Consider the following 25,626-nt stretch of genomic DNA (forward strand, 5'->3'; position numbering starts at 1 on the left):
ACACACACACACATACATACAAACGGATCTGTGGTATGCAGTATACATTATAATATGTATTTGTGTAATATGTATGGTATGCAGTATACATGTCATGGATATCTCCTGTGTCTCTGTCTAGACATCGAAGAGAAGGGCGTGAGGATGAAACTAACGGTAATCGACACTCCCGGCTTTGGGGACCACATCAACAACGAGAACTGGTGAGTTGTAGTTTTTTTTTAATTATCCCTACCGCAGAGTGAATGACTGTGTCGTCGTCGCCTGTCTCTGAAATCCATTTCCCATGTGCCCCCCCCCAACAGCTGGCAGCCAATCATGAAGTTCATCAACGACCAGTATGAGCAGTACCTGCAGGAGGAGATCAACATCGACAGGAAGAAGAGAATCCCAGACTCACGGGTTCACTGCTGCATGTACTTCATACCACCTACTGGACACTGGTGAGTTATGGACTCACTCACTCTTTCTCTCACACACACACACACACACACACACACACACACACACACACTCTGTTTGTCTGGGACTTCACCACTTCCTCTAGACTACCCTCCTTTTCTTTCGACCACTTATAGAAGTCATCTTGTCCACCGAGACTCAGAGGTATCGCTTTGGGAATCAGGTTTCACAAAGACTCCTTTGACTGCAGACGCTATAGTACCCACTGTCTTGGAAAACTATAGTACCCACTGTCTTGGAAAACTACAGTACCCAATCCAGAGAAATGGTTAAGTGGCTTCAGTCTGTCTCTGAGCATGTAAAGATTCTGACAGTCTTCTAGACGTGTATGCATTACTAACAGAATAGTTTTAAACACCCAGGTGGTGGCTAGTTGTTTCATTTTTCAAGGCGACAGGTGGTTAGAGCGTTGGACTTGTAACCGGACTTGGCTAGTTAAATAAAGGTTTAATAATACTCCTTTACGTCTGCAGTTTTAGTCATTTAACAGGGATGAAAGTGTCTGTGTGGGCACCCTGGGTGGACTTGCATATATATATATATATGTGTGTGTGTATACACATACACACTGTCTGAGCACATATCAGGACTCCATCTACTGGCTCACAATTGTCTCTTCCATCCGCCCACATCATTTCCTTGACCTGTAGCTCAACAGTTGTCCACTAGTTATTCTATGGAGTGTATTGCGTGTGTGTATCCCACTGTTTGACACACTCCCTCACCTCCTCCTTATGACACCACAGCTGCAGTGTGTGTGTGTGTGTGTGTCTGTCTATGTGGCAGCTCTACAGTCAGTGCATTGTCCAGACCCTCTTTCGCAAAGCACGAGCCAAAGCTTTTTCCCTCGTTCTCTCGTCCCAAAAGCTAAAATGACTCACTTCCCCTGCCAATCCCCTCCCTCTCTCACCCGCTTGACCTCGAGTGCATCCCCCCTCCCCCAAACAGGCTCTCCTGGAAACTTCCAAGCACCTGTCCCCTCTAGGGACCTCTTAATCAGGCCTGGAAACAGGGGGAGCAGGAAGTAGGATCTTATTAACTGCCACCAGGAGACTTCAGAGCAGGAGCACAAAGAGGATGTCCTATCCCTCCACTCACCACCACTCACTGTGGGGCTGAAGCTACAACCTGGCACTGGGCTAGAGAACACAAGCAACAGGCATAGGGATGCATAAAACACGAGCACACACACACACACACACACACACACACACACACACACACACACACACACACACACACACACACACACACACACACACACACAGTCAGCAAAAGCAGATGGGACGACAGGGGATGGGGGAGAGACACAATAATAATGTGTTGAGTAGCCAATGCTCCTCTACAGGACAATCTAAGGATGAAACCCTGTGGGTTGAACCTGGCTCATGGTCTAGACTCAAACTATTCTCCCAACTCCCGTTCTTCTCTCCTCTTCATTCCTTTCACAAATGACTTGAGGTCTGCAACAAGGGCCTGTAACCAATTACTAACACACCATGCCAAGGCCATGGCTGCGTAACAAATGACACCCTATTACCTATTTTAGTCCACTACTGTTGACCAGCGCCCCTATGTCTCTGGTCAAAAGTAGTGAACTACATAGGGAATAGGATGCCGTTTGGATAGCTCCATGCTTTGGTGCCATTATGTCCGTAATAGACACTACGCTGAATATTCAGTAATACTGGTATCTCATATCACCAAATAATAGCAGAGACATCAAGTTTTATAGCCCAATGGTTGTGGCTCTTTTTATTGTCAAACTTCTTGACTGCAATTTGAAGGTATTAGACCCTGGGTTAGTTGGAGTACTTTAAGTGTCAGCAATTTGCTTCAGGGTTTCATTTAGTAGCTAGACTGGTTTTCAATAGATGTAGGATACGTCCCAAATGGCACCCTATGCTCTGTGGGCTATGGCCAAAAGTAGTACACAATATAGGGAATAGGATGCCATTTATGTCGCACCTGTAGCAAATGGAAGCGGATGCAGTCTTGACTGCCTAGCAGCCGTTGACTGAATGGTTGACCACACTCTTTCCCTCAAGGCTGTCTTCTTGTTACCTCATGAAGGATGCTTTCTTTGAGAACTACCAGGGTATCCCACGGTTACGCCAGGCAATGTTGCACTTGGACTCTCTTGACCCGCGAGGTGGTTTTAAAGACATCAGAGAAAGAGGAGGGAAGAGAGCAGTCTACAGTGCGGTCACCCCCCCCCCCCCCCCCCCCTTCCTCTACGTGGTTGCTTCCATTTTGACCACAGAACAGTTCTCAGAGAATTTAAACTGACAGCTCAGCCCTCCCTCTGCAGACACAGCTACCAAGTTGACTATTTCCCCTTTTTGAAGTGGAGAATTAGAGCATATGGCATCTCTGTGTGCATAAATATGTACAGTGCATATGTTTAGCGTGTAGGCGGGCATTGTGTGTGCTGACCTTTTTTTGTTGATAATTGAACTGGAGTATAGCTGTATTGTGCGTGCACATGTGCATGTCTATCTGTGGTATGTGCGTGTCTGTTGACTTGATATGTGATTCACATGTGCATGTCTATCTGTGGTATGTGCGTGTCTGTTGACTTGATATGTGATTCACATGTGCAGTGAACCTCAGTCTCATCGATTTGTTCAGAGGCGTGTGAACATCTTCATAGTCAAACATCAACCGTATGTATTCACTGATCTGTGTACAGTAGACCTACATAACCCTGATGCACATGAAACCCTGTGTGTGTCTGACTTACAGTCCACAAAGCTGAGGTCACGGTTCCTGAGGGGACAGGAGATCAAATTATAGGCGGAGCCAAGGAGAGCTGCAGCAGGGCTATGACCTATGGGAGCTCTCTCTCTCACACTCTTCCTCTTTCTTTCTTTCCATTAAGTGGTGTTCTCTCTGTGTCTGTCGTGCTGTCTCTCTGTGTCTGTCGCTCTCCTCCTCTCCCCCTTTCTCGCTCCTCGCGCTCTCTCTCTCTCTTACCATGTCACGTGGGTCTCTCTCGGACACCCTTGGCATGTAGTATGACGTGTATTGACACGCGTAGTGTTCTCTGTTCCTGCCCCGTTCCGTGTGCATGTCTCTCCCCTCTCCTGAGGGGGCCCCTCTATAATCCAGCTGCTCCAGGTCTTTGATCCAGGGTGACCCATCATGGCTGGGATAATTGGAGGGGAGAGGAGACCATAAGGAGGAGCTGGAGAGGGGAACAACCTCCCAGCCAAGCAGGGAGTGGTGATACCATAAAGAGAGAGACTGAAAAGAGAGGGAGCCTATAGAAAGGAGGAGGAGGTACTGCCAGGCCAGCTATGGTGCTGCTCATACTATTATCAGAAATTCAGAATGAGCAGAGAGCCCACTCTGTAAATGTGATGTACTTGTAGAGAGTATTGTCTTAAAATGAACAACATCAATATATTCATATTTTCAATTTTGAATAAATGAATGTGAAAATGTGTATTTCAGAATCTAGACGTACGGAACAACCAGAGGACCTGCCAGGTTAGCTATAGCCTGAACATTCTCATTCATTCTCCTCAGAGCGCAGATAGGAGAGTTTATACAGGATAGAAAGAGATGAGATGGGGAAGAGAGAAGGTTTATAGGAGATAGTAGAGATGCTCTAAGACTTGACAACTTGGGAGTAGGATGTACAAGCTTTGTGTGAGTGGTCAGTTGAGGACAATGTCTTTAGATCTAGATATGTATTCAATTGCATTATACCCACATTTTACCCCCTAAAACTGCCCCCCATGACGAAAATCTTGAGGACCATTACCTGTTTCCAGGCTTATATCAGTTTCAGTTCTTAACCATTTTGTGTTTAACCTTGGAAAGAGGTTGTGATTCGTATTTTAAATTTGAGAATTAGGGTTATACTGGCACACTGCTGCACAATTACCTTGTCATTGATCAGAAAATAATAGACAATGGACCATCATTGCCCCCTAGTGGTATATCTGTCTCATATCATCCATGACTGAAAATACTTTGAATAAACGTTTTGGACATGCTTTCAATTATACCACAGTGCTGCATTACAATATAACCTACCAAGTTAAGCTACAGGACTGTTTTACTAGCACAGACTGGAATGTGTTCCGGGATCCTTCTGAGCGCATCACATCAGTCACTGGCTTCATCAATAAGTGCATTGATGATGTTGTTCCCACAGTGACTACGTACATACCCCAACCAGAAGCCATGGATTACAGGCAACATCCACACTGAGCTAAAGGGTAGAGCTGCCGCTTTCAAGGAGTGGGACTCTAACCCGGAAGCTTATAAGAAATCCCGCTATGCACTCCAAAGAACCATCAAACAGGCAAAACATCAATACAGGACTAGGGTTGAATCGTACTGCACCGGCTCTGACGCTCGTTGGATGTGGTAGGGCTTGCAAACTATTACAGACTACAAAGGGAAGCACAGCCGCGAGCTGCCCAGTGACACGAGCCTACCAAACGAGCTAAATTTCTTCTATGCTCGCTTCGAGGCAAGTAACACTGAAGCATGCATGAGAGCATCAGTGTTCCAGACGACTGTGTGACCACGCTCTCCAAAGCCGATGTAAGACCTTTAAACAGGTGAACGTTCACAAGGCCGCAGGACCAGATGGATTACCAGGACGTGAACTCCGAGCATGCGATGACCAACTTGCAAGTGTCTTCACTGACATTTTCAACATGTCCCTGACTGAGTCTGTAATACCAACATGTTTCAAGCAGACCACAATAGTCCCTGTGCCCAACACTAAGGTAACCTGCCTAAATGACTACCGACCTGTAGCACTCATGTATGTAGCCATGAAGTGCTTTGAAAGGCTGGTCATGGCTCACATCAACACCATTATCCCAGAAACCCTAGACTCTCCCCAATTTCGATACCGCCCCAACAGATCCACAGAGGACCAAATATCTATTGCACTCCACACTGCTCTTTCTCACCTGGACAAAGGAACCCCTATGTGAGAATGCTATTCATTGACTACAGCTCAGAGTTCAACACCATAGTGCCCTCAAAGCTCATCACTAAGCTAAGGACCCTGGGACTAAACACCTCCCTCTGCAACTGGAACCTGGACTTCCTGACATGATTCTGCCAGGTGGTAAGAGTAGGTAACAACACATACGCCATGCTGATCCTCAACATGGATCAGCATGGCACCTCATTGGTGCGTGCTCAGTCCCCTCCTGTACTTACTCCCTGTTCACTCATGACTGCATGGCCAGGCACGACTCCAATACCATCAAGTTTGCCTATGACACAACAGTGATAGGCCTGATCACCAACAACGATGAAACCGCCTATAGGGAGAAGGTCAGAGACGTGGCCGTGTGGTGCCAGGACAACAACCTCTCCCGCAACATGATCAAGACAAAGGAGATGATTGTGGACTACAGGAAAAGGAGGACCGAGCATGCCCCCATTCTCATCAACGGGGCTGCAGTGGAGCAGGTTGAGAGCTTCAAGTTCCTTGGTGTCCACATCACCAACAAACTATCATGGTCCAAGCACACCAAGACAGTCATGAAGAGGGCACGACAAAGCCTAGTCCCCCTCAGGAGACTGAAAAGATTTGGCATGGGTCCTCAGATCCTCAAAAGCTGCACCATCGAGAACATCCTGACTGGTTGCATCCGCTGCATGGTATGGCAACCGCTCGGCCTCGGACCACAAGGCATTACAGAGGGTAGTGCGTGGGGCCAAGCTTCCCGCCATCTTGGACCTCTGTACCAGGCGGTGTCAGAGGAAGGCCCTAAAAATGGTCAAAGATGCTAGCCACCCTAGTCATAGACTGTTCTCTCTGCTACCGCACGGCAAGCGGTACCGGAGCGCCAAATCTAGGTCCAAAAGGTTTCTTAACAACTTCCACCCCCAAGCCATAAGACTCCTGAACAGCTATTCAAAGGGCTACCCAGACCCCTCTTTTACGCTGCTGCTACTCTCTGTTCATTATCTATGCATGGTCACTTTAACTCTACCAACATGTACATATTACCTCGACTAACCGGTGTCCCCGCACATTGACTCCGTACTGGTACCCCGTGTACAGTTGAAGTCGGAAATGTATGTACACCTTAGCCAAATACGTGTAAACTCAGTTTTTCACAATTCCTGACATTTAATCCTAGTAACAATTCCCTGTTTTAGGTCAGTTAGGATCACCACTTTATTTTAAGAATGTGACATGTCAGATTAATGGTAGAAATAATTACTTATTTCATCTTTTATTTCTTTCATCACTTTCCCAGTGGGTCAGAAGTTTACATACACTCAATTAGTATTTGGTAGCATTGCCTTTAAATTGTTGGGTCAAACATTTCAGGTAGCTATCTACAATCTTCCCACAATAAGTTGGGTGAATTTTGGCCCATTCCTCCTAACAGATCTGGTGTAACTGAGTCAGGTTTGTAGGCCTCCTTGCTTGCACACACTTTTTCAGTACTGCCCACACATTTTATATAGGATTGAGGTCAGGGCTTTGTGATGGCCACTCCAATACCTTGACTTTGTTGTCCTTAAGTCATTTTGCCACAACTTTGGAAGTATGCTTGGGGTCATTGTCCCTTTGGAAGACTCATTCTGACCAAGCTTTAACTTCCTGACTGATATCTTGAGATGTTGCTTCAATATATCCACATAATTTTCCTTTCTCATGACGCCATCTATTTTGTGAAGTGCGCCAGCCCTTCCTGTAGCAAAGCCCCCCCATAAACATGATGTTGCCACCACCGTGCTTCACGGTTGGGATGGTGTTCTTCAGCTTGCAAGCCTCACTCTTTTCCCTCCAAATATAACAATGGTCATTATGGCCAAACATTTCTATTTTTGTTTCATAAGACCAGAGGACATTTCTCCAAATAGTACGATCTTTATCCCCATGTGCAGTTGCAAATCATAGTCTGGCTTTTTATGGCGGTTTTGAAGCAGTGGCTTCTTCCTTGCTGAGCGGCCTTTCAGGTTATGTCGTTATAGGACTCGTTTTACTGTGGATATAGATACTTTTGTACTCTTTTCCTCCATCTTCACAAGGCTTTGCTGCTGTTCTGGGATTGATTTGCACTTCTCGCACCAAAGTACATTCATCTCTAGGAGACAACGCTTCTCCTTCCTGAGCAGTGTGACGGCTGCGTGGTTCCATGGTGTTTATACTTGTGTGTACTATTCTTTGTACAGATCAACGTGGTACCTTCAGGTGTTTGGAAATTGCTCCCAAGGATGAACCAGACTTGTGGAGGTCTACAATTTTCTTTTGGAGGTCTTGGCTGATTTCTTTTGATTTTCCCATGATGTCAAGCAAAGAGGCACAGAGTTTGAAGGTAGACCTTGAAATCATCCACAAGTACACCTCCAATTGACTCAAATTAGGTCAATTAGCCTATCAGAAGCTTCTAGAGCCATGACATAATTTTCTGGAATTTTCCAAGCTGTTGAAAGGCACAGTCAGTCAACATTTGTATGGAAACTTCTGACCCACTGGAATTGTGATACAGTGAAATAATCTGTGTGTAAACAATTGTTGGAAAAATGACTTGTCATGCACAAAGTAGTTGTCCTAACAGACTTGCCGAAACTATAGTTTGTTAACAAGAAATTTGTGGAGTGGTTGAAAAACACTTAGGTTGGAGTCATTAAAACTCGTATGTACACATCCGACTTCAACTGTATGTAGCCTCGTTATTGTTATTTTACTGCTGATGTTTAATTGTTTGTTACTTTTATTTTCTATTTAAGTAAAAAAAATCTTAACTTAAATTATTGTTGGTTTAGGGCTTATAAGTAAGCATTTCACTGTAAGGTATTTGGCGCATGTGACCAATAAAATTTGATTTGATCAGAAAATATCTCCTTAACTTTAAGAGTAATCTTATTAACATCTCTCTCCTCCTCCCCTCTCTCCCTCCATGTTGTCTCTCTCCCTCCATGTTGTCTCTCTCCAGTCTGAGGCCCCTGGATGTGGAGTTTATGAGTCGTCTGAGTAAAGTGGTCAACATAGTCCCTGTCATCGCCAAGGCAGACACACTCACCCTGGAGGAGAGGGACTTCTTCAAACAGACGGTGTGTGTGTGTGTGTGTGTGTGTGTATACAGGCACGTGTGTGTACACAAAAAGCCTATGACATTGATGTGTAACGAGGGTAACGAGGGTAAGATCACACACACGCCACCCGCGTGCACACACACAGGGTAACGAGAGGGTAAGATCACACACAGGCCGGTATGAAGCGATGCCAGGCATTACAAACAGCAGCCATCTGGATAAACTACTGTACTCTGCCCAGTCTGAGGAGTAGTGGTATGAAACCTTGGAACACTTAACGGATGTTTTTAGCCAGAAAGGAGCATTTTAAGAAGTGATTTATTTACAGTATTCCAGCTTTCTATAAACCTCCGAGGCAGCTGATGTCTGCACAGATGCCAGTGTACTGTAGCAGGCTAGTCTCTTATTAGCAATACGCTACTGGGTACAGGAGATGGAGAAACCACACAGGACCTCAGATAAGGAGTTTAGAGTAAGGTTTATGCAACACTCGGCAGAGGCTGTCTAGTAGCTGCTCGGCAGAGGCTGTCTAGTAGCCACTCCTCCATGAACGAAAGCACAGCCCTTTCTGTTGATAACTCATGTCTATGGTATAGAGGCCATCTCTACTGATTTAGAATTCGATGGAATTCACTGTTGCTGCTTTCTCTTCCTGCGGTCTCTTGAAAGTTGCACCATACCAGATTACACTGGCCTATACGACCTGCTTGGCTTAGTTAAAAAGGCCTCTGCACCCCCCTCTGTTCCAGTGTGTGTTTGTTGGCCAGTGATCAGCCTGGGAGAACAAAATAACATGCCTGCGCGCGCGCACACACATCAAGGGACGCTCGTCTCCCCCTCTCTGGCGTCCTGCGACAGATCTTTATTAATTCTGGAGGAGGAAACACGCTGGGCAACTTGGCTACCGTTTTCCCCGACAACGGCCAATGAGAACAAGGGCGGGCGAGATGGAAGCTCTGGGGCTTGTAACCAGCTTGTTTTGGTTGGCTGCATGGGCTGGGCAATGTACGACCCTGGGATTGTGATCTTAATGTTTTTTTTAAACGTTTCTTTCTTGTTCTCTGTTCCCTGCAGCAGTTGACATGCATGCAAAGGGAACAAAATAGCTTTTTATTGTTTTACCCTCTGTGTCCACAGTTCGTTGCGGGCGTTCGTGTGTGTGCTCTGGTCACGTTCCCTCGACTGTTGTAGGCTTATAATATAGGCCCAAGGCTGAGAAAGTTACAAGTTTAAACTTTCCAAGAAGTATAAACCGAGAAATGTAGAAAACCTGTTCGTCATCGACCAAGTGGAAACTGTCAAAGTAGTAATTGTGAGCGGAACGGTCATTCATTTAAAGGCCATCACTGCTGGCAGAAGAAGCCCGTCATTCTCACTCTGTCTCTTGTCTGTGTTCCAGTCATTATAAAGACATAGAAGAAAGGTGGCCATTTTGTAAACCTGAGTGTCTGGCTGTATATTTGTGTAATAGTGGTTAACCTCCACATTAACTCTCAATGTCAGGGAACATTAAATGACCATTTAACGTCAACACCAGCCGTAGCAGTGTTTACGGTGGACTCGGAGTGAGCTACTCTAGAATTGTAGTCAGTCCTTTCCTATTCTGTTATATTTTCAGTCACGGTGACCTCATACTGGTCTAACAATCTGGCTATCTGCATGAATCATTTATGTTGTTATTGTTGGAGGTTAGCCAGTGAAAGTTAAGTTATAAGAATGAGTAGGCTTGCTTACTTACTTTTGATGGATTCTGATGTGATACAAGTCTCAGCCTCCCTGGCCTGGTCTTTCCTCTGGTGGTGAGTGAAAGGCTTTGGTGTGTGATGTTGTTGTACTGGGCAGGACACACACTCCTCCACCTCCAGGACTAGATGACTTGGTAGATGACATGAGGTGGAAACGGCCATTGTTTAGCCCTGACTGCTGTTCTACAGTACATTGATGAAACGGTGCAAACCTGGTGTTAGATTCTGATGTGTTTCTGTGTGTGTGCAGATCAGGGAAGAGCTGCGAGCCAACGGGATCGACGTCTACCCTCAGAAAGAGTTTGACGAGGATGCTGATGACAGGATGATCAATGATAAGATCAGGGTGGGTATACAATGTGTGTATAGGCATGCAGAATCACACACACACACACACACACACACACACACACACACACACACACACACACACACACACACTGACGCATGGATTCATTACAAAGCAATTGTTGGTCTTAAACTGTGTGTGTGTTCAGGAAATGATCCCATTTGCTGTGGTGGGGAGCAACCAGGAGTACCAGGTCAATGGAAAGAGGCTTCTGGGCAGAAAAACTAAGTGGGGAACCATAGAAGGTAATTCAACACACACAACCATTACTCTCCCTGTCAAACTAGTCATGTAAATGGGTTGAAGCAGATGTTGGCGAAACCATGCACGTTACTGCTGCCAGCACATGTTTAAATCCCAGCCAACTGATTTGAGTCTTGTGTGACTATGAGCGAGTGTTTCTCATATCCACGTTTCTCTGGTCTGTGACTCAAGACATTTCTAAGTCACAGACCCATGGAGGATTTACTGAGCCGTCTGCATCCATAACACAGTGGGGGGAAAGGTGATGTGTGGAGGACAGACCGGAGGAGGTCTAGAGAGAAAGAGAGAGGGGGGGTGGAAGAGAGGAATGTCACAGCTCCTTTTTACTGGAGGGCCGACTGTCTTCTTCCCAGATTGCACCTGGCCCCTCCAGGGCCCCTCTTGGCTCTTGGTGAATGCGCCTCTCATCACTCCACACTTGTCGACAGATGGCTGTAGAACAGATATCTTAATCTGGACCTCTTGCTGTTAGGTCTGTTCAAAGGACCAACCAACCAGAGCTTAGCATACATAGCTTTCTAGAGTTCTAGTACTTGGGTCCTGTTCTGGAACTGTCAAGGTGTTCTTAAAACACCCATGGACTGTAATTTAACTCTAAGACAAAGGTGTGTTTGTCGGAGCACGGGTGTGATAAGAGTGAGATGTGGTTGTCCCCTGGCTGAGGGAACATTGACTCGAGCCAGCGAGGGAGGGAGGGAGGGAGGGAGGGAGGGAGGGAGGGAGGGAGCTGAAGGACCTGTCTGCACTGCTATCATAAATTAGGCCACAAGAGGAGGGAGTCCTGTGGGCCCAGGGTTCTCATAGCAAGGACCTCTTTCTCCTCGTTCTCCTTCTCTCTCTCCTCCTCTTTTCTTTCTCTCTCTCGCTGATAGTCTTACTCGTTCTCACTTTCTCTCTCGCCTCTTTCTTTCTGTCATCTCTTACGTTCTCTTTTTTCCTCTACCACTGCCCCAATGTCATTCTCTTTCTCATTATCAACCTCATTATCAAATTCTTTCTCCCCCTCCTCATTCCATAAGTCATACTTATCTAGAGGGCTGGTACCTATACAGCTACATATACAACGTGTCTGTCTCTGTGTGTTCTTGTGTTACTCCCCTGTTTGTAATAGGTGGAGGAAAGTGTTAGCCAGAGAAACATTTAAAAACCAGCCTGGTTTTTACCACCACGTGAATCAGTACACCCACAGACTGTGGTGGTCACACAGCGGCACCCTCTTCTCCCCCGCCCCTCCCTAAGAGGGATGAAATGGAATTTAATTTCCTGTGCTGCGATTTCACATAAATAACGCTCCTTTTTCATTTTGTGTACTTGACATAATCGATCGTTCAAACATGTTGGACCCTTTCTAGACTCCAGCAAATTGTCGTGGAGAGTTAGTTAAACAATCTGACTTGCTGAGATGGATTAAATTGCTTGTAGTGGAAGGTGTAACCTTTATTTAAGATAATTGCTGCAGATGTCAAGATAAATGGGCGTCCTTGACCTGTCTTTGGCGCAACACTCCCATCTTGTGACAGTGTAGAATAGCACATGGCATTTAACTTGATATGCACACCCTGATACACAAAATATATGCTACGTGGCTATTGTATATTATTTGAGTAACTGTAAACAGAAAACACTTGCTGTTTATCCCATAGAATGCAATTTCATTTTCTTTACTCTCTTTTTGCAGTTGAGAACATTGCACACTGTGAGTTTGCCTACCTGCGAGACCTTCTCATCAGGTGAATATTAACTGTGTTTTAAGTGATGGTGAAACTGACTGTGTTTGACCAGTGTTTTTGATGACGCTTGATGTTTCTCTGGGTAATGTCGATGTTTCTCTCACTAAATCTTCATCTGTGTTTCCTCTCTGTAAGGACCCACATGCAGAACATCAAGGACATCACCAGTAGCATCCACTACGAGGTGTACCGTGTCCGCAGGCTAAACGAGACCAACGCCCAGCCCAACGCCCAGCCACCCAACACACTGGTCAACCCACAGCAGGCCAACGGGGTGGCAGCACAGCACCAAGTCCTGACCCATGAGATGTAGATGTCTGACCATCTGCAGACAAATACACACACACACATATATATATATATATATATATATATATATATATATATATCTTTAATGGCTGGCAACTGTGACACACCACATGCAAACACACCACGTGACACACACACCCATCCTAACTGGCTGACATGGACTGTACACACTCCAAACTGTATTCCAATATCAAGTATATAATGATTCATACATGATCAACTGCCAAGGTCAGAGCTGTTGGGTAAACAGTACAAGATGTCCCCTAGGGAGATGGGATGCCACAGTATTATAGCATACAGATGTGTACAGACCAGCTATCGAAGTATAGCACATCAATTAGCTCAACTATAAATAACTGGTCGGAATGACCTGTTCTATGTTTGGGTTGTGTTGTCTAGATATTGGAGATATTAGGAGGTAGGGTTTAGGTTCTTTGTATATTTTTGGACACATCTGCACTGCCCCGAAAAGCAGCAATGCAGTGTGGAGCAGCTTTGAAATCCCTTTTGTCTTTTTCTGTTGCGTTTTCATATGTTTCAGACCTCTTACCAAACCATCCTGTCTATGCCAATGTTGTATCTTGTTAACCGTATAATGTTCATTCATACAGTGCATTTTACATTTACTGTTGTGTTATAATGTTATTGTGTTGTTGTCTGGATGCAGGGAACAGACATCCCTATGCTCTCCGAACTTTCTCTAAACCAAATAAATGTCCTTTCTGTTTTAAAGAGAAGCCAAATATATAGAATTGATTTATAAATAGATATTTATGCTTGTTATGTATTCACTTTATAATTGAGTTAGATATTCATATAGCCTACCAGTCGACCTACACACTCCCGTTGTTCTCCGAGAGGATGGAAAATCTACAGAGATCCGCTTTGGTTGTATTTTTCTTGCAATCATGCATTGTCTCCCGTGTATTTATAGAGAATTCTATGAATCTAGATTTACATTGTCTTTTTGGACATGATACAGAATATGACTACAGGTAGGTTGAATATGTAGCCTACATACACCGCTTGTAATAATATTTAGTAACCTGACAGTTTTGCATTCCCGGTGTAGTCGATGTTTGACTCCCTTATCTTCCCTACTAAACATTTATTCCAAAAAGTCATAAATGTGCCATTCTGCCAAACACAATTCTTCACTCCGCCAAAAACTCATGGACAGAGGTCAAAACCAAGAGTACTATTCATTCAGCAATGTAGCTTACGTAACATAAACAATTACAAAAGGTAATACAATGTTTACTGTTGTATAGTTATTGTGTAATTTGTTATAGTATGATGAGAGTATGGTTTATCTTTGATATGCTATGTCAAATAAATAAAGATTGATATTTTTATTGTTCACAATTGTCTTGATTGCCAATCCATTTCACCTGTGCAGGTGACTCCTCTCTTAACCAATCACAAAAGTCCCTTTGGGCATGTAATTTGGCATGTCTGAAACTGTGTGAAAAAAGGATACCCTTTATGTAGTGTTTGCCATCAAAGTTTGGGTTTTAGTGTCATAAAGTGTCTTTGCAAAGTCATAAAGTTATTTCAAACAATCTGTGGGTGAATTGAGGTAAATACAGTGTGTATTGGAGGGGTTTTTACATCAAATTAGGGTCCTCTGCATGAGCTAAATTTAGAATGTGTAGTCATATTTTCACTGGTCCGTTTTAGTCAGGTGATTGGATCTTCAGATGCCAATGTTTTTTCATGTCTACAAGCTCATGGCCAAGGGCCCATAGACTAGCGATTCCCAAACTCAGTCCTTGTGACTCTAATGGTACACGTTTTGGTTTTTGCCTTGGCACTACACAGCTGATTCAAATAATGAACTCATCATCAAGCTTTGATTATGTTAATCAGCTGTGTGGTGCTAGGGCATAAACCAAAACGTGTACCCCTTAGAGTCCCCAGGACCAAGTTTGGGAAACGTTCCCATAGACAGTTGAATGTTCAGGGCTGGGAATACAGTAAGTGTGCTCTTGGAGAACACAGATGTCACATAACCCAGCAGATTGCACAGGGGAAGCTGACTGGCACTGTTGTGGTATCCAGGGGCGGGATGGCTATAGATTGAACTTTAATATCATCATTAGTGCCTATTTGTATCCTGTCTCTCAGTTTTCAGCGAGGCTGCCTGAAGGGGTTCTCAAACCTCTCCTCGGGGACGCCCAGCCGTCCCACAGCTGGCACCCCTGATTTCAACTTGTTGACTATTCATCAAGCCCTTGACTGGGTAAATCAGGTGAGTTAGTTCAGGGCTACAAGAAAATGGTAAAATGTCTGGGGGATCCTGAGGAGAGGTTTGAGAACAACTGCAGTTGGACGTCACCTCCTAGTGACACACACACCCACAACACACATTGCAGCCAGCTACACACACTCCACTTTACAGCTTCCCATCATTGTTCACCAAATGTTCTTCTGGGGAATGCAACAGTCTGAATCCAAACAAAATGAATGGCTATTGGAAGGCATGACGGGTTGAATATATATCTTCAGATTGATGCGACGCTAGGGAGCGGATGTGTTTTGTAAACTGCTCTGTGTGATTTACTGTTCTCTGCAGGTTGTTGGCTTTGTTTGATCCCTCGGGGATCTGGAATCTTCCATTTTAGCAGGTTGTTGGCTCGGTTTGAACCCTCGGGGATCTGGAATCTTGCATTTTAGCAGGTTGTTGACTCGGTTTGCAGATCCCCAAGGGATCAATTTTCAATTTTAGTAGGTGAAAGATGGTGTCAGTCATTTCATTCAATGTTTTGTGTTGGAGTATGAGTGTTTAGTCCTGTGGCTAAAGTTGGACTCTTCTTAGACATGGTTGTGGGTGAGTGGCATTTAATATGCACGTAGACACACACACACTCCAGTTTGTTTTTCGAGTACTAGCATGGAACCCCATTGGGGAACCATTACCCCGAGTGCCCCTGAGATTGGTACACACTACACGTAGTGGCATGCATCCTTCAGTAGATATAAGAAAGCTGTCAGGCAGAGAGAGATGGTGGAGTAATGATGCCCATTAATGTTGACAAGCTCTAGCAGACTCTCATTAAGAGAACATCAACAGCTCAAAAGGGCCAATTAAAAGCCACCACCAAATATGTGCCTTTCACACACACAGAATAGGGACTCATAAACCCAGTGTCTTACAACATTGCCTTTTTTAAATTGTGCATGTGCTTCTTGTGTGGGTGTGTAGGCGCCCGCATATGTGTCTGACCGGGATCATCAACTAGATTCAGCCTTGGGCCAATTATACTTTTTTTGAGTGGATGGTCGGGGGGGGGGGGGGGGGGGGGCAGAACATTATTACAAATAATTTGTCGACTGCAAACTGACGGCAAGAAGTCCAAACGGATATAATATTTGACTAAAACGTTATAATGTTTCAAACCTTGCTTACGTTTGTATACGATTGCATGTATCTATTTTACAGTGTTATTTGTGGGACTACTTCGTAAAACATTTCCTGAATTAAAATCACTTGGAGCTGATTTGCTGGTGTTTTTAGTCTTATGTCCAACAACAAACTTGGGAGGCCAAATAAAATCCCCAGTTGGGGCACCCTGGTTGGTGTATGAGTTAAGTGTGTCCCCGTGGAGAGCCCTAGGCTAGGGAACGGCTAGGGAACAGCTAGGGAACAGCTAGGGAACGGCTAGGGAACGGCTAGGGAACGGCTAGGGAACGGCTAGGGAACAGCTAGGGAACGGCTAGGGAACGGCTAGGGAACAGCTAGGGAACGGCTAGGGAACAGCTAGGGAACGGCGTTACGTCTGAGTAACTACTCATTGTTGTTATTTTGTTGTTACTATTTCCTTTTTTATTGAGCAAATGTTTATTTTTAACTCTGCGTTTTTGAGAAAGGGGTCATAAGTAAGCGTTTCACAGTGAAGTCTACACTGTTGTATTCAGCGCAAGTAACAAATACAATTTGAAGAAGTAGGGTTTCAGACGTTTTCGGAAGATGGGCAGGCCCTCTGCTTTCCTGACGTTAGGTGGAAGCTCGTTCCACCATTGGGGTGCCAGGACAGAGAAGAGCTGAGAATGACAGATTGTTGTCCATGGTCACGCCAAGGTTCTTTGAACTCTGGGAGGGGGACCCCATGGCGTCAACAGTGATGGAGAGCTCTTGGATCTGGCAGGCCTTCCCCGCCGGAGGAAGAGCAGCTCCTTCTTGTTGAGCTTGAGGTGGTGGGCTGACTTCCAAGCTGAGATGTCTGCCAGGCACTCAGAGATGCATGTCGCCACCTGTCAGAAGGGGTGGGAAGGAGAAAAGTAGTTGATAGGTGCAACTGTGAGGATATGATGGAGCCAAGTGATTTGGTGTTTAGAGGAGAGGGCCTAGAACTGAGCCCTGGGGGACACCGGTAGTGAGCGCATGTGGTGCAGACATGTGGTGCAGACACAGATCCTCTCCACGTCACCTAGGAGCGACCTGCCAGGTAGGATGCAATCCAAGAGTGTGCAGAGCCTGAGCCAGCAGATGGATCTAGGAGGATGAGAACACACTGAGAAGTGATTGACGCTACAAAGAGCATGTTGAAAAACCTTGAGTCTTCCTTCCCAGCTTAGACATCACTCAGTGTTTTAAGTTTCAACTTTTAATGTCAGGTGTGTGTGTGGAGTCGGTATAAATGTGTGAGTGTGTAGAGTCAGTGAAAAAATAGGGTAAATTCATTCTGTTGGTTAAAGCTTGGGGATAGAAGCTGTTTATGAGCCTGTTGGTGTCAGACTTGATGCACCGGTACTGCTAGCCATGTATTTATGTTTGTGTGGTGATGCTGGTAGAGAAGAGAGAATGCCCACACATGCACGTACACACACATATAGTGTGTTTGTATAGGAGCCCTGCGGGATTGTGTCTTGTATATATACTATATGTTATAGTGGTTCTGAGGAGATCCTAAACCATTACAAACAGTGATTGGGAAATGTTTAAAATAAGGGTGGCATCTCATGACACCAAGTCAATGAAGACCTATCTGGGCAAGGTCAAAAGGTATTCGTTTCTCTCATTGCTATCATGTATGAACTAGGAAGATTGTGTATGTGCGTGTCTGTCCGTCCAGAGCTATAGCTAATTAACCCCTGGTTGCAAGATTGAATCCCCGAGCTGACAAGGTAAAAAAATATGTTGTTCTGCCCCTGAACAAGGCAGTTAACCCAGTGTTCCTAGGCTGTCATTGAAAATAAGAATTTGCTCTTAACTGACTTGCCTAGTTAAATAAAGGTAAAATAAAAAATATATAATTCGTCTGCACTTATGGACTGCCCTCTTTATTCAAACCACAGGCTTTCAAAAGTTTTCAAGTCCAGAGACTGAGACGGCCATTTCAAAATGTTGATTTGTGGCCAATTTAACAATTTCTAAGTGGATTTTGATGTGTGCTTGGGGTTATTGTCATGCAGGACGAGCCAGTTGTGGCCAAGTTTCAGCCTCCTGGCAGAGGCAACCAGCTTTTTGGCTAAAATGTCCTGGTACTGGGTAAAGTTCACTATGCTGTTGACCTTAACAAGGGTCCCAGGACCAGTGGAAGCCTAATGGCCCAAACATGTAGGTTGATGCATTGCTATGTTTTCATTTATAAAGCCAACACTCAGTCTCGGGGATGGCTAACTCTGGAAAATCCTCTGCTCTCTACTGAGTTAGGTAAATCAGCTTTTAGTTTTCTTACCTTATTTCTGGAACAATCTTGAAAATGTTCTTACATTTGATGTTTTTCCTCCTCTAGGGCAAGTCAGAAAGCTGACTGAGGACATTTTTACCGATGAATGTGTTTATTTTTTATGACCTGGTTTCCTTCTTGCATTTCGTATTTATATTGATTTTCTGTAATTGATGTAATTCAGGGCTCATCTGTAAAAAAATAAAAAATAAAAAAAGCCTTGGTCTCAGTATGACTCCCTGATAAAATAAAGGTTCAATACATTTCACCACTATTTTTTAAAGTAGGTATGGGATTCATTTCTGTTCATGCATTCTCATTTCGATGCCAAACCCACAACTGGCGTGCGTGGCCAAAGAGCTCTATTTTCATGTCATCTGACTAACCTGTTCTACTCAATGCCAATGTTGTTTTGAAAATTCTAGTTTAACTCCATGCAAACTCTGTTTACATTTGTTGGATGAGAGGAAAATATACTGTAGCTCTTTGGCCTATGAACAACAATGGTGAGGGAGTTCTATTCTTATCCTCTTCTACATGATAAATGTGACTTAAATGTCAAAGACGCACACGGGTTCTCTTTCAATTATTTGTTTCGACATAAGTAGCTTGAAGTACTAATCAGACCGGTCAAGTGGAGAATGAGGGAGCCCTCATACCAAAGAGCCACTCACCTTCCCTCTTCTCATTCTCCCCTCTTCCTCACAGAAGAGTTCTACTTGGCTCTCCTGAGCACGACTTTATACTTTTTCCTGTTTAACTGTTCATGTGCCGTTAGCCCTGCACTTGGTGGCGTAACCTTATTAGCTCACGTCTTTTGTGTTGGGTGACATTTTCGAGTAATAATTTGCCTCAGTGCCTTTCTTCCTTTGTCTTCCTTTTGTAACTAGCATCACACGACTAACTGCGGAGACTTGGCTAGCTTAGCTGCCATGCTTAGGTAACCTGGCTAGCTCGCTGCAAGGCTAGCTATCCTACGACTAGCTTTTCTACTTGGAAGGGTAGAATTACTAGTTTGTTCTCTGTTAGTTTGACCCTTAATCGGCATTGATTAGACCGGCCATCCTAGCGTCACTGCTTATTGGTCAAGAGCCACGCTTTCGTTTGTTGCAAGACCAACATAGCACAAAGTTAGCCAAAGGAAGCTAACTAGCTAGGCTACTAACCCTCGTGGCGAACGCTAGCTACATTCACATTGTTAAAGGATTAGCTTTTCTGGACAGCACTGTCTTAGCTAGCTAGGCTACTAACCCAAGTGATGAACGCTAGTTACGTTTCACTTTTTCAGCTGTTTTTTGGAGCCATGGAACCTGCTAGCTTAGCTGGGCATCGATGGCGGATGAGATATTCACTCATTGATGTCAGCAAACGGGCAGCATATTGAGTGGCCTGAACCCATGGGGGGTGGCATCAGCAAGGGACTGGTACGACAGGAGTTGAACTTCCCTCTAGGACCGTCCCAGGAAAACAACTCCTCTCAGCGTGCATGGCTGAAGCCAAATGCAGTTTTGAAAACCTTTGAGTTTTCTGAGTCTGCACAACTCTGCCAGGACCTAGGATCAAGAGAGACACTCAAGTGTTTTAGTACTATGTCTTTTGACACAATGATGAAAATAATCATGGCCTCTAAACCTTCAAGCTGCATACTGGACCCAATTCCAACTAAACTACTGAAAGAGCTGCTTCATGTGCTTGGCCCTCCTATGTTGAACATAATAAACTTCTGTTTATGTGTACCAAACTCACTAAAAGTGGCAGTAATAAAGCCTCTCTTGAAAAAGCCAAACCTTGACCCAGAAAATATAAAAAACTATCGGCCTATATCGAATCTTCCATTCCTCTCAAACATTTTACAAAAAGCTGTTGCGCAGCAACTCGCTGCCTTCCTGAAGACAAACAATGTATACGAAATGCTTCAGTCTGGTTTTAGACCCCATCATATCACTGAGACTGCACTTGTGAAGGTGGTAAATGACCTTTTAATGGCGTCAGACCGAGGATATGCATCTGTCCTCGTGGTCCTAGACCTTAGTGCTGCTTTTGATATCATCGATCACCACATTCTTTTGGAGAGATTGAAAACCCAAATTGGTCTACACGGACAAGTTCTGGCCTGGTTTAGATCTTATCTGTCGGAAAGATATCAGTTTGTCTCTATGAATGGTTTATCCTCTGACAAATCAACTGTAAATTTCTGTGTTCCTCAAGGTTCCGTTCTAGGACCACTATTGTTTTCACAATATATTTTACCTCTTGGGGATGTCATTCAAAAACATAATGTTAACTTTCACTGCTATGCGGATGACACACGGCTGTACATTTCAATGAAACATGGTGAAGCCCCAAAACTGCCCTCGCTAGAAGCCTGTGTTTCAGATATAAGGAAGTGGATGGCTGCAAACTTTCTACTTTTAAACCCAGACAAAACAGATGTTTGTTTTAGGTCCCAAGAAACAAAGAGATCTTCTGTTGAATCTGACAATTATTCTTGATGGTTGTACAGTCGTCTCAAAAAAAAAAAACTGTGAAGGACCTCGGTGTTACTCTGGACCCTGATCTCCCTTTTTACGAACATATCAAGACTGTTTCAAGAACAGCTTTTTTCCATCTCCGTAACATTGCAAAAATCAGAAACTTTCTGTCCAAAAATTATGCAGAAAAATGTATCCATGCTTTTGTTACTTCTAGGTTAGACTACTGCATTGCTTTACTTTCTGGCTACCCGGATAAAGCACTAAATAAACTTCAGTTAGTGCTAAATATGGCTGCTAGAATGACTAGAACCAAAAATGTGATCATATTACTCCAGTGCTTGCCTCCCTACACTGGCTTCCTGTTAAGGCAAGGGTTGATTTCAAGGTTTTACTGCTAACCTACAAAGCATTACATGGGCTTGCTCCTACCTATCTTTCTGATTTGGTCCTGCCGTACATACGTAGTCACAAGACGCAGGTCTCCTAATTGTCCCTAGAATTTCTAAGCAAACAGCTGGAGGCAGGGCTTTCTCCTATAGAGCTCAATTTTTATGGAATGGTCTGCCTACCCATGTGAGAGACGTAGACTCGGTCTCAACCTTTAAGTCTTTACTGAAGGCTCATCTCTTCAGTGGGTCATATGATTGAGTGTAGTCTGGCCCAGGAGTGTGAAGGTGAACGGAAAGGCTCTGGAGCAACGAACCACCCTTGCTGTCTCTGCCTGGCCGGTTCCCCTCTCTCCACTGGTATTCTCTGCCTCTAACCCTATTACAGGGGCTGAGTCACTGGCTTACTGGTGCTCTTTCATGCTGTCCCTAGGAGGAGTGCGTCACTTGAGTAGGTTTAGTCACTGACGTGATCTTCCTGTCTGGGTTGGTGCCCCCCCTTGGGTTGTGCCGTGGCGGAGATCTTTGTGGGCTATACTCGGCCTTGTCTCAGGATGGTAAGTTGGTGGTTGAAGATATCCCTCTAGTGGTGTGGGGGCTGTGCTTTGGCAAAGTGGGTGGGGTTATATCCTTCCTGTTTGGCCCTGTCCGGGGGTATCATCGGATGGGGCCACAGTGTCTCCTGACCCCTTCTGTCTCAGCCTCCAGTATTTATGCTGCAGTAGTTTGTGTCAGGGGGCTAGGGTCAGTCTGTTATATCTGGAGTACTTCTCCTCTCTTATCCGGTGTCCTGTGTGAATTTAAGTATGCTCTCTCTAATTCTCTCTCTCTTTCTCTCTTTCTTTCTTTTTCTCTCTCAGAGGACCTGAGCCCTAGGACCATGCCTCAGGACTACCTGGCCTGATGACTCCTTGCTGTCCCCAGTCCACCTGGCTGTGCTGCTGCTCCAGTTTCAACTGTTCTGCCTGTGGCTATGGAACCCTGACCTGTTCACCGGACGTGCTACCTGTCCCAGACCTGCTGTTTTCAACTCTCTAGAGACAACAGGAACGGTAGAGATACTCTGAATGATCGGCTATGAAAAGCCAACTGACATTTACTCCTGAGGTGCTGACTTGTTGCACCCTCGACAACTACTGTGATTATTATTTCTTGACCATGCTGGTCATTTATGAACATTTGAACATCTTGGCCATGTTCTGTTATAATCTCCCCCCGGCACAGCCAGAAGAGGACTGGCCACCCCACATAGCCTGGTTCCTCTCTAGGTTTCTTCCTAGGTTTTGGCCTTTCTAGGGAGTTTTTCCTAACCACCGTGCTTCTACACCTGCATTGCTTGCTGTTTGGGGTTTTAGGCTGGGTTTCTGTACAGCACTTTGAGATATCAGCTGATGTACAAAGGGCTATATAAATACATTTGATTTGACTAGCAATGTCCAAACCAGACTTTTGGCCAAAATGAACGTCAAGGACAATCCACCGGTGGTTGAGCAGTCACTGACCAACCACTTCAACCCCAGTACCTTGTCAAAGATGTACACTTCTCTCCCTGTTAAGACGAACCGCTTCTCCGCATCTATCTACTAAAATGTGTTTGCTGCACATTCTTCACGGGTGTTGAACGTTACATCCCTACTACTGGCTTACCAGGCCGATTTGATGCTGGAGATGCATAATCTCCTATCGATTGGCAATCCTAATCCAAAGCTTTGGGAAGAGATCGGTGTCTTCATAGACGACACTTCCGAGCCTCCAGGTTGTGCCATTCAAGCCTGTGGTTGTGCCATGAGCCTTGCAGTGGTAGGGGAGAGAGGCCTGTGGCTAACGGACAAGGAGAAAATACATTTCCTTCACGTTCCTGTCATGCTGAAAGGACTGTTTAGACCACCTGTCGCCATCATTCGGCAGAAGTGCGAACTCTGTAGATCTGGGAATCGTGGTTACCCGGCCAACCCCTCCAGAAGGCAAGGCTTCATGCCAGAGAGAGAAACTTTCTGCGAGAAGCCCCCAGCGACACATTGGTCTTGGACCCCACAGCTCGGATCCCCTAATGGGCTGACAGTGGGGAAAACGTCCTTCCCTGCAGCCGTGTTGATGTCCGGCTCATTTGATTCCCCTGCAGGGAATGGGCGCCCAACCTAGGGGTACACGGCAGAGCGGGGCAACCAACAGTTCACCCCACTATGAGGGAGGGGCACATCTGTGCTCCTAAAACCCTTCCCTTTGTGCAGCGACCCATTTTTATGCATTCACTCTTTTTATTTCCTCAGTAAAAAAAGCCTCTGCTGTATCCAGGCATCCACATACACCGGTTGAAAATACAATGAAAAGGAGATTCGATTTGTGCCTCGCATATTCCCTTAAATAGATAGACATTTCCTTAAAAAAACAGCAATATTACTGTTTGTCCCTCGCCATGTAGAATAACATGTAGTAACACTTCCTAAAAATAGTTAGAATTAATCAAAGATAAGTCAAGAAATATGTCATTCATTTTGAAGTTTTTGCAGAGGTTTTAAGATGTTTGCAAGTGACAAAATGTGCATGGCAACTAGTCCTCTGTCGTTGAATGACAAACACTTAATTGAAGAATCCCTACTGTTGACCAATCACCAACGAAGGGGCGTAGACTTCGGCTACCAAACTTTGGCTTGCCTCAAGAGAAATGGTTGTGTGCTCGAACATGCCAGGAAAAACCCCTGCCGAATGATGCAGAACACCAAAACGTCAAATTGTCATATGTGCGAACTGTTTTGACTGGGAAGTATGCCAACACAGAGAATAGAATACCTTGGCATAATTCTGGGTACTCTCCCTTATCGGGCAACACTCTCGGAAGACTGCATCGCCTCGCATCGGTCATGTTCGAGACGTGCCTCCAAGTGCTGGGTTTGATGGCATCCACCATCTCAGTAGTACCACTCAGCCTACTGAGGGTTTTGCCTGTTGTTTGTCAATCGCCGGATAGAGGTGACATCCGCATGTCTCTCAGCTCCCAGTCACTGGAAGAGCCCCTCGATCTTCGTTTCTGCCACTCCCAGTGTTGCCAACTCCGCAGTAAGGAAAGTAGCTATTGGCTGTCCTAGAAGTCGCTAAATGACGTCATCACATAATTTTCATAATTGGCCATGTAATTGTGATGGATGCTATAGGAGAGAGGAATAACGTAATGGGAGAGACAAAAAGTGAGTAAAAAATATCCTAAATATGCTTAGAACTACAAATGAACTTTTTTTTTAAATCTCACAATTCCAACCCTCCTCCTTTATCCGGGCTCGTTGAGAAGAGTAAGAACGATACATGCTTTCACGTCAGAGTCTCCAATAACACCAGAAAAAGTCACTAGATTTGTTGCTAGTCACTTTTTTGAAAATGTGTTGCTAGATATCTCGCTAAATATAGCAACAAAGTCGCTAAGTTGGCAACACTGGGCACTCCCCTAGGGGTCGTGGGAACGAGGAAAGTGGTGAGGACAGATGCGTCACTCACAGACTTGGGCGCAGTTCTCAAGGGAAATGTAATAAACAGAGTATGGACCCCACTAATCCGCATTGCTCACATAAATGACCTCAAATTGCTGATGGTGCTTCTTTCACTGAAACATTTTTTACCCTCCCTTCAGAATTAGCACGTTTTGATCAGAACGGACAATACGACTGTAGTGGAGTACATTATGCGCCTGGATGGCACTCACTCCCTACTCTTAGATTATCTGTCAGGATTTTTCTGTGGAGCAGAGCACACCTACAGTACTGCCCCTACGCCCGACTCATGTACTGAACATAGGAGCAGATGTTTTGTCCAGAGGGAATTTCCATTAAAGGGAATGGAGACTCCCTGGCTCCAGAGAGCATGTGTGATATGGGAGTTGGTTATATCCCACTATGAGATGTCAAAACAAATAATTTAAAAAGAATTTAGGGTTACTTGCGTAACCACGGTTCTCTGATATTATGAGAGACATCTCGCCACATTCCCCTACTCACACGAGTGTGAGGAAGTTCGGATCATCCCTTATAAATTCCTGTCCATAGAGTAATATAGAGGCCACACCTGCTATGAGTGCCCTCATTACTCACGCGACCATAGAGTTGGGTAGAGGGCACCCTTGTCACAAATACCCTCTCCCACCTCCAAGTCACGGATCAGGGAATTTTGAACGATATCCTCAAATGTTCCTATATATGCTACAATGAAATAT

The 25,626-nt window shown here is 44.8% G+C and overlaps 1 protein-coding gene across 5 annotated transcripts in view; it reads left to right on the forward strand.

Annotated features, from left to right (window-relative positions):
• LOC139370355 (septin-9-like) overlaps positions 1–14,253 on the forward strand; it is an 88,140-nt gene extending 73,887 nt beyond the window's left edge. For all 5 annotated transcript variants that reach the window (XM_071109780.1, XM_071109782.1, XM_071109779.1 and 2 more), the window contains 7 exons: positions 122–203; positions 306–443; positions 8,397–8,514; positions 10,492–10,587; positions 10,739–10,835; positions 12,533–12,584; positions 12,720–14,253. In XM_071109780.1, coding sequence (XP_070965881.1) covers positions 122–203; positions 306–443; positions 8,397–8,514; positions 10,492–10,587; positions 10,739–10,835; positions 12,533–12,584; positions 12,720–12,897 — 761 coding nt within the window. In that variant the 3' untranslated portion in view covers positions 12,898–14,253. The remainder of the gene's footprint in view (positions 1–121; positions 204–305; positions 444–8,396; positions 8,515–10,491; positions 10,588–10,738; positions 10,836–12,532; positions 12,585–12,719) is intronic.
• Positions 14,254–25,626: the final 11,373 nt, after the last annotated feature.

Source organism: Oncorhynchus clarkii, chromosome 17, assembly GCF_045791955.1.
Source record: "Oncorhynchus clarkii lewisi isolate Uvic-CL-2024 chromosome 17, UVic_Ocla_1.0, whole genome shotgun sequence".
Taxonomy (NCBI): domain Eukaryota; kingdom Metazoa; phylum Chordata; class Actinopteri; order Salmoniformes; family Salmonidae; genus Oncorhynchus; species Oncorhynchus clarkii.